At 46.5% G+C, this 17,808-nt stretch overlaps 1 protein-coding gene across 2 annotated transcripts in view; it reads right to left on the reverse strand.

Moving 5' to 3' along the window:
• Positions 1–2,769: 2,769 nt before the first annotated feature.
• The window catches only part of orc5 (origin recognition complex, subunit 5), a 110,132-nt gene continuing 95,093 nt past the window's right edge, over positions 2,770–17,808 (reverse strand). For both annotated transcript variants that reach the window (XM_068005375.1, XM_068005376.1), the window contains 2 exons: positions 7,211–7,323; positions 2,770–4,059 (listed from right to left, as the gene is read on the reverse strand). In XM_068005375.1, the coding sequence (XP_067861476.1) occupies positions 4,014–4,059; positions 7,211–7,323 (159 nt within the window). In that variant the 3' untranslated portion in view covers positions 2,770–4,013. The remainder of the gene's footprint in view (positions 4,060–7,210; positions 7,324–17,808) is intronic.

Genomic DNA, 17,808 nt, shown 5'->3' on the forward strand with positions numbered 1-17,808 from the left:
GGCCAAAACAAAGATAGCAACCGCATTTATGCTTCTAACAAGCACTGCTCAAATTATATTCTGTCCTACGCAGGAATGATCAGACATTTGTCATAAGATAGTTGTAAAATTACAGGAATTTAGCTACAAGATTTCTGATAGTTTATATATAGGCATCACACTGGGCTCAGCACTGAAGGGTGCTCTGGCTTACAGCAAGTATGGGAATCTACAGAATTTGGGGGGAAAAAATGCAGTTCATTCAACCGAGCTTTACCCATCCTCCCACGAGACAGCTTTGACAACAGACCTTCATTAACTCTTATATTGCATGACTTGGAATGACACTCCCAGAGCCGAGCTTTTTTGACATATTGAAAAATGATGAAGTACCCAAAGAATACTGATGCCTCTCACTTTAATTCAATTATATGACAGTGTTAGTATCTGGTATCAAAACAAAGTATCTACAATATGCTGTAAATGGTACAAGTTTTAAACTGGATTATGATCTAGAATTGATGTTGCTAGGTGAAAATAATGCAAAAATGCTAACTACACAAATATATTTAACATCTTTTCATCAACATGCTAAATTTCTAACATTTGCATTTAGTAGAGATATGGAACTTTCATTATGAGCAAAGATATATGAATGTTATAACTACATCCCTTTACTTATTTTTATGAGATGTTTGATGTTTAAATCTTTGTGTAATAGGCAGCCAACAATTTAAACAGGAGAGACATCTTGCAGCATCCCTGGGACACACTTATATTTGTGATTAAGAAATTTGAGATCTTCATGCATAATACTTCAGCGTGAACCAAGTTTTCAAGTCAAGAGTTAAAATAGACCAAACAGATAGGTTTCAATACCTCATTATATTTGTAATCTAGAACTCTAATAGAGCACTTACTGCAGAAATTTTCAATTGAATATTTTCTTGTTACTCTACATGGACCAACAAATACATATAGCTCATACACTGAAGGTCTATTTCACAATGTACATCTACTCTCTAGTAGTACTAGTTGACTTATAGCCTCTTGTGTGAATGCAGACTTTTGTTTGTGCTACACTTACAAAATGCAGTAAAATACAATAGATTTTCTCTGCATTTGCCAAAATTGACAACTGGGTGCATAACTTCTGTTGATCCTCATTAAAGAGCCAATAATTTCTAAAGTGAGTGGAAGGATAAAGAAAGAGAAATTAGATATTTATTATATATTTTTAAAAGAATCATTCTCGGGATATGGGCATCACTGGAAAGGCCGGCATTTCTTGCCCAACACTAGTTGCTCTGATACAATTAAGTGGCTTGTTCGGATCAGTTAAGAGTCAATCACGTTGGTGTGGGACTAGAGTCACAAATAGGCCAGACCAGGTAAGGATGGCAGATTTCCTTCCCTAAAAGGACATTAGTGAACCAGTTGGGTTTTTAAGACAATCCGATAGCTTCATGGTCACTTTTACTAGCTTTTATTTCCAGATTTATATCTCAATCAACATTAATAACCCATTTATGTCCAATAACATTAGCAATTAGGATTTATTCAAAAGCTAACAAAGGGGCTTTATTTTTAACACTGCATCAACAATTAAATTACTAATTAATGTAAATGTTCACTTACTACATAATGTTGAGCATCAACACACCCTGTACTGAGAGCAGTTCAAAGACAAGTAGCTCAACCTCATGTTACACACAAGAACAAACTGAAGGCCCAAAGGACACACTGCTCAATTCAATCAGTGACTTTTTAATCTGTACAGTATACACATTCATACAACATGCATTCATTAATTTCTTACAACTGGGTGCATAGGCTATAAAACCAGCAAGTTCAGTGATAGAGACAGATATTGAGCTATACTGCCAAAATTATTAGAGGGCAAGTCATGTTGAAATAAGTGCTCCGATCAGGTCACACATTGACTATTGTGTTGAGTTTGGTCACCAAGACGCAAGAGAAACATCCAACCCCTGGAGGTGGTGCAGAAAAAGACTACCAGTTGACCATTATATTAGAGGACTGAGTTATAAGAATAGACCAAAGAAAAATAAAGACTACAGTCCTGCAAGCAGGTGAACAAGAGGTGTTATAGAGGTTATATGATACTAAGCAGAATAGGAAAGGTAAATTGGGAGCATTATTTTAAGTTAGACCCTGCCAACAGGACTTGGTTATGGAAAGTGCACGACTGATATCAGGAAGCATATCTCCACGTAGAGTGATCAATACCTGGAATGGTCTTCAAAGTCAGGTATGGGTGGCAAAAACTACAGAAACATTCAAGAGACAATTAGATACTGTGATGGGGAGACCACAATGGGTAGATGGATTAAACTGCCTACTTCATCTGTATGATCAACAAAGACAAAAAGTTTCAAAAATAAAATGGTATTTTGTTGACAGTTTGTTGCAAAGACAGACCCACTCTCAAGCCATCAATTAGCTTGTATTGCCTTCCATTCTGATCTGCCAAAGTTACCAGAGAAAAGAGTGAAATAAATTGTCAAGAGATACATGCACTCCTATTTGTGCTTTTTGCTCTATTTGTGCTGTTCTTAAAGGAAGGCAATCATCAATGTAGGGAAATTACTTTCCCATGTAAAGCAATAAACTACTGAATGGCCTAAATTCACAGTTTGATTTTTCTTGTGAATGGTTCCTCACAGCTGCTTGGGATATGACATTTTAGCAAAGAGAATGAAGTAGATTTCCAGCACGGAGGGCATCACAGTGTCTGTCAGGACACATTGCATTTCAATTCCTTCATGCTGATAGGAGCTTGCCTGTTGCATTTGAAATCAATATGGCATAAGTTGTGCTGCTAGTAGCCAAGAACATAAGAAAAACCTCAGCCAACAGGGAACTGAAATACCAGTGTTGTGATCAGTATGGTGAAACTGAACCACAGTGCTTCCTGATGGATGTTCTCCATGATGACCCCTGTTAACAAGCATAGGTTTCAAATTCCTCCTTGGTAAAATGCTGTAGTACCAGCAACACAGGTACCACAACATGGATTGGTAAAAAAATACACAATACCTGATTGCAGCCCACACAAGTTTTTTTTATATATCACAACAACAACGTGCATTTATATAGTGGCTCTAACATAGTAAAACATCCCAAGGCGCTTCATAGGATCGTGATCAAACAAGTAAGAGTAATGCTTGCATTTATATACGAATGACATCAAAATAAGTCAATGGTCTTCACAAAATGAATTATTTTTTTTTAAATGTGCTGTATGATGTCCCACAGCCAGCAATGAGTAGCTAATCTGTTTTTTGATGGTATTAGTTGAAGGATGAATATTAGCCAGGACAATGGGAGAACTCCCCGCTCTACTTCAAACACTGCGATGAGATAATCAACGTGCACTTGAATTACTGAAACACAGACATAAATCGGCAATTCCGTCTCCAAGAGGTGTAAAAAAAATACTCCAAATGGACATTTTTCTTCAAAGGCTTAACAAAATGAATATCAATAGGACACAATTATTGCAGTCATATTTATTTATTTCTGTAGACTAAAAATAGAAGGAAATTGCTTTCAAAATGAATAATGATCACAAAATCTCTCAGGGGGTCTATATTACAGCAGACAACTCAAAAAAATGATAGACTGGTCAAACACAAATGGATGCCACAACCACATTCGGAGGAAAGGACATTTCACAAAGGAAAATAATTGCATGTAAATACATTTCAGGCAGCTTTAGTGCTAATATAATGTTACTATGTTCGAACAGATTGTGCTGAATTCCTGCTGTTAATAATTAACACATAGCTTCAAAATACTGAAGAGTCCCTGGTAAATAGTTCAATCTAAAGATCCATTCTGACCAATCAAGATATTTTCATCAGATCCCATGCTGTGCCAACACCTGCTTGGACAAATCCAATGGAGCCAAAATGCCTCTGCCACTTATCAGCGGAGTAGATGGATCAGTATGAATTGGTGCAAAAGCATTGATCATTGCCTGCAGTATCCATATGGTTGTGCATCTGGTCTCACAAGAAATCATACAAGTACCTCACTATGTCAAAATTCACAGTCCTAGAAGAAAAAAAATGAAACAAGGTTATTAAATACATCACCTCACTGGATTTGACCAGTTAATTATGCATTAGTTACAATATTTAGATCTTACCCACATTAGAAACACATCTTGTGCATGGTTATAACTTACCTGTTGTCACTTGTTCCAGTTACAATGCACCTTCTTCTATAGTCTTAACACTGGATGGAAGTTATTTGTTCATACGGTCAAACAGAAGAAAATTTAGACTTAAAGATTTTAACCACTGAGCCTCATCAGCATGCCACTGGTCAACTTCCTGCAGAGAATGGGCTGTGGAAACTCACTGTCCACTGGCACTCAGGTAAGTGTGGGACAGATGTTCTGGGGTGGGGGTGGGGGTCCTGTAAGAGGGAAGGGGGGCGGGAAGAGAGGGGGTTAAGTCAGGGGCAGAAAATGCCTAAACTTTCCTTGTGGGGCCCGGAGGAGCACTTAGCGTGTACAAAAAATAAGCTGCTGGGCCATAATCTTCGCAGCTTCAACATTTAGATACTCAGTGCGGTCTAGCCATCAACACAACTCACTCTGATGTTTCTGCCATTTCTGTCTGTTTCTATGTAATAACAAGGATGTGGAAAAATGGCTACAAGGATGTCTGTTCAAAATACATCTTAGTTCAGCAAGGCTGGCATTCAAATCTGCCTCTAGTTGTCCAAATTCACTACCTTCCCCATTAAACCCGCAAGATGTGAAACACTTTATGATTGCAGTAAACTGGATAACCATCAAGAACCACTATCTTGCTAGTCAATTGTAAGGCATTTGCCATCTTTGTCCATCTTAGTTAGAAAAATACTGAAGTTACTGAGAGCATGTGGTGCGCTCTGAAAATCTTGCATAAATATGGTATCTGTGCTCATTTGAAGTCATTTCACAGTGAAACATTTCAAAAGCTACAATTCTGTCCCAGAATAGGAGTTTTTTTCCCCCATTACCACCCCCCCCCCCCCCCTCCCCTCCACTTCCATATGGGGAAGTGCCCAGCCATTTTCTGACAGAGAAACCAAAGCAAAGAACTGAAACAGTGATTGTAAACTTTTTCTGGTGGGAGATAACAGAGATCTGCTTTGGATAAAGGCAAAAAAAAAGGACAAAAAGTGAGGCCCAAACACTAAATTTCTTAGAGACCATGTCCTAAAGTGTTTTCCCTCATTAGATGATAGTAATGGCCTATTGAATGTGGAGATTAAATGAATGAGGAAAAATGTTATGATCAGTTTCAATCATTAACTTACTTAAAAAAAACTGTTCGAATGGAAGTTGCTGCTTCGTATTGAAGGAAAGAGTTAATATCTCAACGTTCAAAATTCTTCTAAGTATCTCAACCAAAGCAGTCAAATTTGAAATTCTATTACAAGGGTTGACAGAACCATATTTATCTTTCTTAATATGATAGAACAAGAAATTTAGCATATCTTTTCATGCCATGACCACCTAATGAGACTTAGCAGTAATATCATTACAGAAAATTTGAACTAAGCTCATAATTGGGTATTATGTAAATACAATTTGCATTCCATCTGTTTGCAAGACAAGTCCAAGCAAATATTTAAAAGTGCTCTTGAGGCATGGTCTGTACCTATCAGCCAACTAGCTTCCTACTTAGCACTTGAAACCTTTCACAGGTTTGGAAGCATTATGTGTGCCAACATTATTGATTCTGTTCAGACACTGAGAACCGGGCTGTCCAGCACCAGGTCTGAACTCTCAAAATCCTGCTCCTGGTCCTGGTCTCAGTTTTATGCCAAAAGATAAAGTTATCTTAAAAAATATTAATTCAATTCAGTCCCGACAATAATGTTAATTTTCCAAATCCATCAGTTAATAGTTTAAGCTGTAGAATTAAATAGCAAGCAAATTACAATGAAACCTCAAAGCAGAACAACAGCTTTCCTGATTTAACCACAGTACTAAATTTCACCTGAATCAAGTTATATACATACTTTCTACTTATTACACAACACTGACAGAATGAATTGTCATTGTGAATATTGAAGACAAAAATTAGAAGGATGTATGGCACCACAGTGGATTGTCCCTCTCCCTCCCTCACTTACAATATGCTCTGCATCAACTGAACTCTTACCCGAAGCATCTAACATAAAATTTGTTTTGGAATCGCATCAAAACACAGCCAGCTGATTAAAGTTTGTGTATTATTTTTAAACTATTCATCATTTGAGTTAAATCAAATCTCCATTTGCATATAACCATTAAAGCTAATGGTTAGCTTTATATATTAACATTATACCCAGTGTCCACAAAGTCCAAAAGGATAACTTTATAATCTCACTCAAATACCCCGTTTTAGATGCAACAAAGAACATAATAAGAACATAAGAAATAGGAGCAGGAGTAGGCCATACGGCCCCTCAAGCCTGCTCCACCATCCAATAAGATCTTGGACCTCAACTCCACTTTCCTGCCCAATCCCCATATCCCTTGATTCTTAGAGTCCAAAAATCTATCGATCTCAGTCTTGAATATGCTCAATGACTGAGCATCCACAGCCCTCTGGGGTAGAGAATTCCAAACATTCACGACCCTCTGGCTGAAGAAATTCCTCCTTATCTCAGTCCTAAATGTCCGACCCCTTATCCTGAGATTATGCCCCCTAGTTCTAGACTCTCCGGGTAGGGGAAACATCCTCTCAGCATCTACCCTGTCAAGCCCTGTTAGAATCGTATATGTTTCAATGAGATCACCTCTCATTCTTCTAAACTCCAGAGAATATAGGCCCATTCTACTCAATCTCTCCTCAGAGGAGAACCTTCTCATCCCAGGAATCAATCTAGTGAACCTTCGTTGCACTGCCTCTAAGGCAAATATATCCCTCCTTAGGTAAGGAGACCAAAACTGTACACAGTACTCCAGGTGTGGTCTCACCAAAGCCCTGTACAATTGCAGCAAGACTTTCTTACTCTTGTACTCCAACCCCCTTGCAATAAAGGCCAACATACTATTTGCCTTCCTAATTGCTTGCTACATGTTAACTTTCTGTGTTTCATGTACAAGAACATCCAAATCCCTCTGAACACCAACATTTAATAGTTTCTCACCATTTATCTCTAATTAGTTCACATGAGATTTCCTGTTTGCGATTCAGCAACAGAAGACATTGTTGCATACCTGGCAATTGCTCTGATGAAATCCAGACTTGCCGTGCATTTATACTTCGGTCCATCCAGCTGATCATCATGACCAACAAGGGTTAATAGTTGAAGTGCCACCAGGGAAGTGATCTGGAGATGCAAATAAAAATAAGGATAGTATCTTAAATAAAAACAGAAAATGCTGAAAAAGCTCAGCAAGTCAGGCAGCATCTGTGGAGAAAGAAGCAGAGTTAATGATTCAGGTCGAAGACCTTTCGTCAGAACTGGAAGATGTTAAAGAGTTAAAGTTTTTAAGCAAGTACAGAGCCAGGGAAAGGTGGAGAGGGAGGGAAGGGGAGGAAAGAACAAAAGGGAAGGTCTGTGATAGGTAGAGGGCAAGAGTGATTAAATGACAAAGGGGATGATGGTGCAAGGCAAGGGGGGTGGTAATGGGACAGGTTAAGAAACAAAAGATTCTTTCAATGGCAACAGCAGAACCATTACCAACACTTGCTGTCCGAAAAAATGGAAGCAGTGGTTATGAAGTTACTGAAATCAATGTTGAGTCCAGAAGGTTGTAAAGTGCCTAAATGAAAGACGAGGTTATGTTCCTCGAGCTTACATTGAGCTTCGTTGGAACAGTGCAAGAGGCTGAGGACAGAGAGGTCAGAACAGGGGTGAGAATTAAAATCCCAAATGGGGCAGGTGTTGCATCTCCTGCGCTCGCACGGGAAGGTACCTTGGGGAGGAGAGCGGGTGTTGGGGGTGATGGAAGAGTGGACCAGGGTGTCGCGGAGGGAGCGGTCCCATTGGAAAGCTGAAAGGGAAGGGGAGGGAAAGATGTGTTTCGTGGTGGGATCGTACTGGAGGTGGAGGAAATGGCAGAGGATGATACGTTGAATGTGGAGGCAGGTGGGGTGGAAGGTGAGACAAGAGGGACCTATCATGGGTCTGGGAGGGAAGGGAAGGGGTGAGGGCAGAAGTGCAGCAAATAGGACAGATAAGATTGAGGGCCCTGTCAACTACAGTGGAGGGGAATCCTCGCTTAAGGAAAAAGGAAGATAGGAACATAGGAACAGGAGTAGGCCATTCAGCCCCTGGAGCCCGCTCCGCCATTTGATAAGATCATGGCTGATCTGTGATCTAACTCCATATCCCTTAATACCTTTGGTTGCCAAAAAGCTATCTATCTCACATTTAAAATTAGCAATTGAGCTAGCATCATTTGCAGAAGAGAGTTCCAAACTTCTAGCATCCTTTGTGTCTAGAAGTGTTTTCTAATCTCAGTCCTGAAAGGTCTGGCTCCAATTTTTAGATTGTGCCCCCTAATCCTAGAATCCCCAACCAGCGGAAATAGTTTCTCTCTATCCACCCTATCTGTTCCCCATAACATCTTATAAACTTCGATCAGATCACCCCTTAACCTTCTAAACTCTAGAGAATACAACCCCAATTTGTGTAATATCTCCTCGTAACTTAACCCTTGAAGTCCGGGTATCATTCTAGTAAACCTACGCTGCACTCCCTCCAAGGCCAATGTCCTTCTGAAGGTGCGGAGCCCAGAACTGCTCAGAGTACCCCAGGTGCAGTCTAACCAGGGTTTTGCATAGCTGCAGCATAACTTCTGCCCCCTTGTAATCTAGTCCTCTAGATATAAAGGCCAGCATTCTTGATTATTTTCTGCACCTGTTCATGACACTTCAATGATCTATGTACCTGAACCCCTAAGTCCCTTTGGACAACCACTGTTTTTAACTTTTTACCATGTAGAAAGTACCCTGTTCTATCCTTTTTTGGTCCAAAGTGGATGACCTCACATTTGCCTACATTGAATTCCATTTGCCACAGTTTTGCCCATTCATCTAATCTATCTGGTATGGAAGGTGGCATTGTCAGAACAGATGCGACGGAGACGGCAAAACTGGAAGAAGGGAATAGAGTCCTTACACGAAGCAGGGTGGGAGGAAGTGTAATCAAGGTAGCTGTGGGAGTCTGTGGACTTATAATAGATATTGGTTGATAGCCTATCCCCAGAAATGGAGATGAAGAAGTCAAGGAAGGGGAGGGAAGAGTCAGAGATGGACCACGTGAAGGTGAGGGTAGGGTGGAAAAGAAAGCAAAGTTGATTTAATTTTCCAGATTGGGGCCTGAGCAGTAAGCAGCACCTATACAGTTATCAATGTACCGGAAAAAAAGGTGAGGGAGGGGACTTGAGTAGGACTGGAACAAGGAATGTTCCACGTATCCCACAAAAGGCAGGCATAGCTGGGACCCATACAGGTTCCCACAGCAACACCTTTTATTTGGAGGGAGTTAGTGGAGTCAAAGGAGAAGTTGTTCAACCTAAGAAGTAGTTCAGCCAGGCAGAGTAGGGTGGTGGTGGATGGGAACTGGTTGGGCCTCCGTTCAAGGAAGAAGCGGAGGGCCCGCAGGCCATCCTGGTGTGGGATGGAGGTGTAGAGGGACTGGACGTCCATGGTGAAAAGGAGACGGTTATGGCCGGGGAAATGGAAACTGTTGAAGTGGCAGAGTGCAATGTGTAAGGGCTTAGCATGGGCCAGCAGTAAATGTGGAACATGTTGAACTGCAACACTTTGTGGCATGCATACCTTGGTCATATATCCAGTAAATGGCGTTGTTGGGTAGTCTTACCTTGGTAAGGTCTTTAGATGTACCATCTTTTTCTGAAACTGTTCCCAGCTCCTATGCATTTTGACCCTGGTCATCAAAATCTGCACTGCTGCCCTCTTGCTAAGTGCCCTGGACTGCCAAGAATGGCAACTTTTATCACACTCCACCTCATGCAGCAGTATCTCCACCCATCAAACATTTATCCTGCTTCCACATTTATTTTAGCTTTCCTTGGGTTTTCCCAGACACCTTGTGCCCCATTCAGCCTTTGAAGAGGTTGAAAAATAGACAGACAATATTTGCAACAATTTTTTTGAAAAGCTGAAACAATTTTTGGCTCCATGCAACCACTTACTTTTAAGTCACATCCTTTTAAAATTTTCCCAGGAGCCTTTCAAGACCTGCTGCCTCATGCAATTTTTTTACTACCCCATTTGGTGAGCTCCCAGTGTCAGCCACGCTACGGTCTGGGAGTCCATCCAAATATTTAATTAAGGCCAATCACCCAAAATCCGATGAGATTGGCCCAGTTACAAATTGGCAAATGTTATGTTCACTGCTCTGTCTCAGTCCCAGTTTTTCCACATACATCGGAAAATATATCCTACAGTGTAAAGCATATAAAGACCTATTTTTCCTGTTTGAAGTCTCAAAATTAACCAACTCCCAGACCTCTATTCCAACTTGGGCTTGCTACTGGGAGGACACGAGAGAGGCCCAGAACAACCCCCTTCCCCTTCTGATCTTTCCTGTTTAAAGAAAACCTCTTTAGATGTTTATGAAAGAACCAAAAAGAGACAACAAAAAATCTTAAATATAAAAGACTTCTGTTTACTAGTTTTGAGACCGTAGGGCATTGCAAGATTTAAAAGTCCTCCTCAATTTATCCTTTGCTTTCTCCCATTAAGTCTTTAGTGAAGTGCATTCATCAGGTTAACTGAACACATTTTCCAGATGGTCTCTGTTTACAGACCGTTGCTTTCGATCCCATTAATACTACAGCATGAAAACATTTTTAAAAAAATCTTTCAAAGACATTTCATCATAAATACCCTCAATGGAAGGCAGAGATAATTTTCTTTACAATGCTTAGATCAACAGCACAAAGCATCAAGCATTACAAAGACCACATTCTCATAACTATTTGAAATACCACCAAACACCAAGAGACAAATCTGACCGTCATCAGCAAACCCCAAAGTACACAGCATTCTTTCAAGCCTACGTTCCAACATGTTTCCACAAAATCAAATTTGAAAAACGAGACATTTCTTTAAAAAGGAACAAGTCAGCGCTGTGATGCATTACCCTGGTTCACCAATACACAAAATGATAAGATACAAGGTTGTGATAATAAAAGAATAAACTGTAATGTTGGAAATATGAAATTAAAACAGAATATACAGGGAATGAAAGAAACAACGTGCATTGATATAACGCCTTTTACAACCTCAGAGCGTCCCAAAGTACATTACAGCCAATGAAGAACTTTTGAAGTGTAGTCGCGGTTGTAATGTAGGGAAATGCGGCAGCTAATTTGTACATAGCATGATCCCACAAACAGCAATGAGATAATAACCAAAATTTGTTTTGTAGTGATGTTGATTGTGGGATAAACATTGGGCAGGAATATACACCATTCCCTTTAGTACATGAAGAAAGATTAACATTTCAGGTGGAGAACCGTAGCGTATCTCTAACTTTCCTTCCCCGCTACAGGGTGCCAGGCCTTGCCAGGAGGTGAATTTGCCCTGGGAGATTAATGCAACTGGGGCATGCAAGTGACCCCAGCCTATCAAATTCAGGCATATTGAGGCCAGGACATATGCCATGCACTGCACCCTGCCCAGCACCTAGTCAAAGGGGGCACATGAAAATTGGCTCCTTCATTTCAGAATTCCACCAGCCACCAACTCTATTGTCAATTGACTACTGAGAATATTACCAACCATGATGATCACGTTTGATTCACAATATTCATTGCATAAATTGTTATGAAAATAACGCAATTGCTGCCTTTTTTCTTTCTCTCTGGCTTTGTTGGTCACAGTTGAAGATTTATGTTACATAGCTACGGCTGGACAGTGACATATTGGGCTCGAATTTAGCAGGCCTGCGGGTTCCCAGCGGGTGGTCCTCCGGGAGCGTCGAAAACGCGGACGGGTAATTGTGTGCGTCCCCCACGCGATCGCGGGATAATTGGACCCATTAAGGCCTGCTTCCGGGTTCTGCGCTCCCCAGCTGCGTGCCGGCCGGCTGCGCATGCGCAGTACCGTCGACGCGATGTAGGAGCTCCAGTTAAAGGGGCAGTCTCCCAAAGCCCCTCCTGCTGCAAGCAAGAGGTCTGGGAGAATGGCTCAACCAAGGGGAAAGGCTGCGCCCCGTTTTTCAGATCTGGCACTGCAGCTGATGCTGGAGGGCGTGAGGAGGAGGAGGGAAACACTCTTCCCTGAGGATGGGCGCAAGTTCCCTGCCGCCGCAACCAGGAAGGCATGGGCAGAGGTGAGCAGCAGGGGCAACACCCCAAGGACTTGGGAGCAGTGCCGCAAGCGCTTCAATGACCTGACTAGGTCTGGCAAGGTGAGTACACCAACGCACCCTCCCACATCCCGTCCCCACCATCACGCCAAGCAGATCACAACCCCCTCCTGCACAGCCACCACTGCGCTCCATCAGCAATCCTCACAGCCACTCATTCACCATCCTCGCTGTGCACGCAAGTACCCACCGTCCCTGACCCCACCCGAACACTACCACACACCCCAATCCCCATGCAATGGGATGGGCACGTGGCCCACACTTCCTCCCATCCGTTCCGCGCCACGCTCAACCCAACCACACCGATGCTCGATGCGTCTCACGATGCAAGACGCACCCACTCACACATCTGTGTTTTGCCTTCACAGGAGAAGAGGAGCAAGAACAACCGCGAAAGGGCACGCACCGGAGGTGGGCCGCCGCAAGTGGTGGAGCTCACCGACGCAGAGGTGGAGGCGCTCGACCTCGCCCGCACGCGACATTGCCTGTCGGTGGCCGATGGCGAGTGTGTCGCTGCCGAAACGGCCGGTAAGGGAAAGCTGACACTCAACACCCATGATCGCGAGTGACCGTATCATCACCTGCCATCAGGCGCACTGTCAAGTTGGTCCACATGCCTCAAAGTGCCCTCTGTTCTCTTGCAGGTGCGTCTTTGGATCAAGCGAGCATGGAGGGCGATTCCTCAGAGGACATGGCGGTCTCTGAGGGTGCATCGTCACATCAGAGCCAACCATCCACCAGCGCAGAGACACGCACCTCGGTGGGTCCCCCTCGCCAACTAGTTGGGGTAGCACTTGGTGAGTCACTGCGCACGAGTGAGCATGAGCAGACCCTGGTGGCAGGGGCAGCCACGGAGGGTCCGCGACGGAGGGAGCACTCATCTCCAGGCTCTGCTCAGCCGGACCCAGATGCTGAACCCAGGGGGCCACCAGAGAAAAGGAGAGTCGTCGAGGGCCACCAGCTAATTGCTGAGGTGCTGGCAGAGGTGCCGCGTGCATTGTCCACAATAGCGCAGGCGATGGAGCAGTCCACCTCCTGCATGTGGGCATTGGTGGCGCAGGCACAGGAGGGTACCGGCGACACAGTGTCGCGGGTAGGTGCGGGACTGTCTGCGGTGGAGGACAGGCTGGCCTCCCTCGAGCGTCACGCACAGCTCCACTTCGAGTCCTTGCAGGCCCTCACAACGTCTGTACGGATTCAGGGTGAGCAACATTCCGACGCCACCAACAGGCTGAGGGATACACTAGGGGTGGCCTTGCAAGGCCTCACACATGCCATCCAAACTGCCGTCCAGCAGGGTGGAAGGGGTGATGTGGGCCGAGGCCAAGAGAGGGATGATGGTGACCGGGGACATGGAAGCGGGGACGCCTCTCAAGGCGTCCCCACGTCCCACCCGTCGCCCACCTCTCAACCAGCACCCGCAATGGTGCCTCCTCTCCAGGTGGCCGAGTCTGCCCCTGCCCCGGTGCAGGAGGAGCAGTCTGTGGAGGTGCCCTCACGGGCACCGAAACCCAGGGGCCGTCCGCCAAAAGCATCTACCCGGTCAAGGCAAGAAGACGAGCAACCTGCCACTACCTCTGCTGGAGCCACAGGGGTAGCACCACGTAGGGGTTCCCGGAGAAGAATTCCAAAGGCCTTATAATCACAAAGGGAATACACCAGGGTGTTTATTATTTTGTACTTTGTTTCTTAAATGATGTCACATTCCACATATTAAATAGTCTATTCTCACCACTCCTGCCACCTCTCGTCCATTCTTCCGCGGCTTGTGCAGTAGTTGCGTTCCGTGGAGGCCATCATGACGGCGAACACCTGCTGCCACCCATTGGGCACACTGCTGTGGGTGCAGGATTACTGGCAGCACTCTTCAGTGGAGGGGGCTGGTATGGCCGCTCGCATGTGCAGGTGAGGAGATGCGAGCGCCTCGCAGTGTCTGACTCTAGGAGAACCGTTGACGTATGAGTGCGTCCCTGGCCCGGCGACCATCCCGGTGAGTCGCGGCTCGGCGCATGGGTCGTCCAACATCCTCGGGCGCGTCCTCCTCCTCCTCCGCCTCCGCCTCCTCCTCCTCCTCCTCCTCGCCCTCGCCTTCCTCAATGTGGGTGGCGGGTGTGGATGGGGCCTCCTCCAGCGGCACCCCTCTCTGTTGGGCCATGTTGTGCAGGGCACAGCAGACAACTATGATTCGTCCCACTCTGAATGGTGTGTATTGGAGCGCTCCCCCAGAACGATCAAGGCACCTGAAGCGCATCTTGAGAAGCCCTATGGTCTGCTCAATTGTAGACCTGGTAGCAGTGTGGCTGTCATTGTACCGACGCTCCGGCTCGGTGATGGGGTTCCTCAGAGGTGTCATGAGCCACGTGTGGAGGGGATACCCCTTGTCGCCGAGGAGCCAGCCGTTGCCGGCGTTGGGTGCCTGCAGGATGGGCGGGACGGCGGACTCCCTGAGGACGAAGGCATCGTGGCAGCTGCCGGGGTATCTGGCGCACACGTGTAGGAATCTCTGGCGGTGGTCACAGATGAGCTGGGCGTTCATGGAGTGATACCCCTTCCTGTTGATGAACAGCCCTGGCTCATGCGGAGGTGCCCGTATTGCGATGTGGGTGCAGTCGATTACACCCTGCACCCGTGGGAAGCCGGCCATGGCATGGAATCCAACCGCCCTCTCCATCTGGCTGCGTTCGTCCATGGCGAAGTTGATGTAGTGCGAGGCCCTGCGGAACAACCCATCGGTGACCTGCCTTATGCACTTGTGTGCAGAGGACTGACAGACCCCGGTGATGTCCCCGGTGGCACCCTGGAAGGAACCGGATGCGAAGAAGTTGAGGGCAGTGGTGACTTTGACGGCGACAGGTAAGAAGATGCTGCTTGGTCCATCAGGGAGCAGCTCGTCGTTAAGGAGGCTGCAGATGTCGGCGACTACCTGGCGATTGACTCTGAGCCGACGTATGCACTGCTCCTCGGAGAGGTCCATGAAGCTGAGCCTCGCTCTGTACACCCTGTGCGGAGGGTAGTGCCTCCTGCGACGCATCTCTCTCTGCGGTTGCCCTCCCTCCTGCTGTGCAGGTGGGTGTGCCGCAGCACCGTGTTGGGGGGCCCCACCTCTCCGAGGCGGACGGCGTGGACTGCGAGGCTGCTGGGGCTGGTCATCCTGTTCGTCCTCCGACGATGTCAACGCACCACCCATCTGGCAGGTGTTGGTGTGAGGGGTTGTGCAGGGTAGGTGGGTGGGTCCTCGGACTGGGGCTGCGGTTTCGTGTCGGTCTGTCCTCTGGCTTGGCGGGGGTTGGTGGAGGGCAGGGGTTGCCCTATGTGACGCGGTGGCCTCCTGCGTGGGTGAGGGCGCTCCCCCGTGGAGCGCACCTTGGCACCTGGCACAGGCTGCTGGCTGCAACACGCCTGGTTTGAAGGGTCCTGTTTCCCCCAGTGTGGGAAACTGACTGCTTTGACCGTAAAATCCCACACTTCCTCTTTTGACAGCTGCTTCAGCTCATTAACTGACCACAACGAGCAAGTTAAGTGCTCTCAAGTGGAACCCCGCTGGCTTTAATTGCCTGCGGGATTCCCACCAGCGGGGCTTGCGCGCGCAGCCCCGCACGTCAGCGCGGTACCCGGAAGTGGCCGGGATTTCGTCCGAATCCGGTCACGTGATCGGAGATCGGGATTTTCGGGGCCCCCCCGCTGGAAACCCGCAGGTAACCCGACCCTAAAATCGAGCCCATTGTCTCATGTTGTCATATAAATTTGGTCACATATCTTTTCTCCTCATTAATATGCTCCTCTTCCCTCCAAGGGTACCTGGTATTTCCGCCCAATACTCGAGTCGAGCCTCAACAGTGAGTGTCAGTAGGCTAATCAGGCATGGGGAATCACAGCCATGCCAGTGATAACACTCCCAATGCCGTTCTAGCTTAAATTACCTAGCTCAGAACAGAATATGGATTTACCACGGGATCTTCTTGGTTTGTATGGATCAGCTACTTTCTAGAAAACTTACTGATTCATTAAAGTCCTTGGGCAGCATTTTAGCACCCGCTATCGGGTGCGTTCCTGGCGCGGGGGCCCCGAAAATCGGGAAATCCCATAGCGGGACCGGAGCCCGCCTCGAACCCGCGCACTTCCGGGTTCCCCACTGACGCGCCGGCGTGCGCGCGCAGCCCCCGCTGGTGGGAATCCCGCAGGCAATTAAAGCCAGCGGGATGCCACTTGAACGTATTTATTTTGCTTGTTCAGGTCATTAACTGACCTGATCAAGGGATTATGTGAGGAGGGGTGGGATTTTAAAGCAAACTGGGACTGTTTCCCACACTGGGGGAAACACTCCCAGTTCAAATGGACCTGTTGCAGCTGTCAGCCTGTGGCAGCTGCAAAGGTCCATTTGACAGGTGGGGGGTGGGGGGAGACCCTCACTCATTGCAGGAGGCCACTCTGTCACTTGGGACAAAGTTTGGCCTCCACCACCCTCCTCCTGACAATCAAAGTCACCAACTTGCACACTTACCCCGGGGTCCAGACACATTTACTTACCTTGCGGACCCCCTCAGATGTACATCTTCCGGATGGGGGCCGCCATAGCTGCAGTCATGACCTCCTCGGAGGGTGAACAGCATCACCAGCCTCACCATCCACGCCGTCCACCTCTGACACGTGAAGCTCCACAACAGAGCGCTGTGACACATCCACCTGTACAGCAGGAGGGAGGGCTACCGCAGAGAGAGATGCGTCGCAGAGGGCACTACCCTCGCCACAGTGTCCACAGACCGAGACTCAGCTTCCTGGACCTCTCTGAGCAGCAGTGCACACGGAGGCTCAGAGTCACTCGACATGTAGTCATGGACATCTGCAGCCTCCTTCATGCCGAGCTGCTCCCGGCTGGCTCGAGCACCATCTTCTTACCTGTCGCTGTCAAAGTCACCACTGCCCTCAACAACTTCTCCTCCGCATCCTTCCAGGGTGCATCCGGGGACATCGCCGACGTCTCTCAGCCGTCTGCACAAAAGAGCCCTGCAAATACACCTACACCCACTCTGCAGTGACACAATGGGTGGCATCAGTTGTGGGTCTTCATAATGATCCTCAGGAAAGGGCATTATTGCACAAACCAGACAAGATTCGCAAAGACGTGGCAGTAGTGGTGCCAATATAATGTGTGATGTGAGTTGCTCAGAAATTAAATATAAGTAACAACCATGACAAACCCTCACACACCCTTGTGCATCCCCTTCATGCTCACGACACGTTTGCCTTACGCTGCCTACTGCAACATATGTGATGCATGCCCTGTGGCTGCAGCACGGGTAGTGGCAGGTTGAGTGAGGCTGACCATGAAAGAGATGCACGAGAGGGTGAGTATGAGATAGAGCCATGAGATTGTATGAGGATCGGGTTGAGTGGTAGTGGCGGGATGAGTACTGGCGAGGTGAGTGGGTGCAGGTAAGATGAGGATGAGGTTTGAGTGGGTATGAG

Source organism: Heptranchias perlo, chromosome 24 (genome assembly GCF_035084215.1).
Source record: "Heptranchias perlo isolate sHepPer1 chromosome 24, sHepPer1.hap1, whole genome shotgun sequence".
In the NCBI taxonomy this organism is placed as follows: Eukaryota; Metazoa; Chordata; class Chondrichthyes; order Hexanchiformes; family Hexanchidae; genus Heptranchias; species Heptranchias perlo.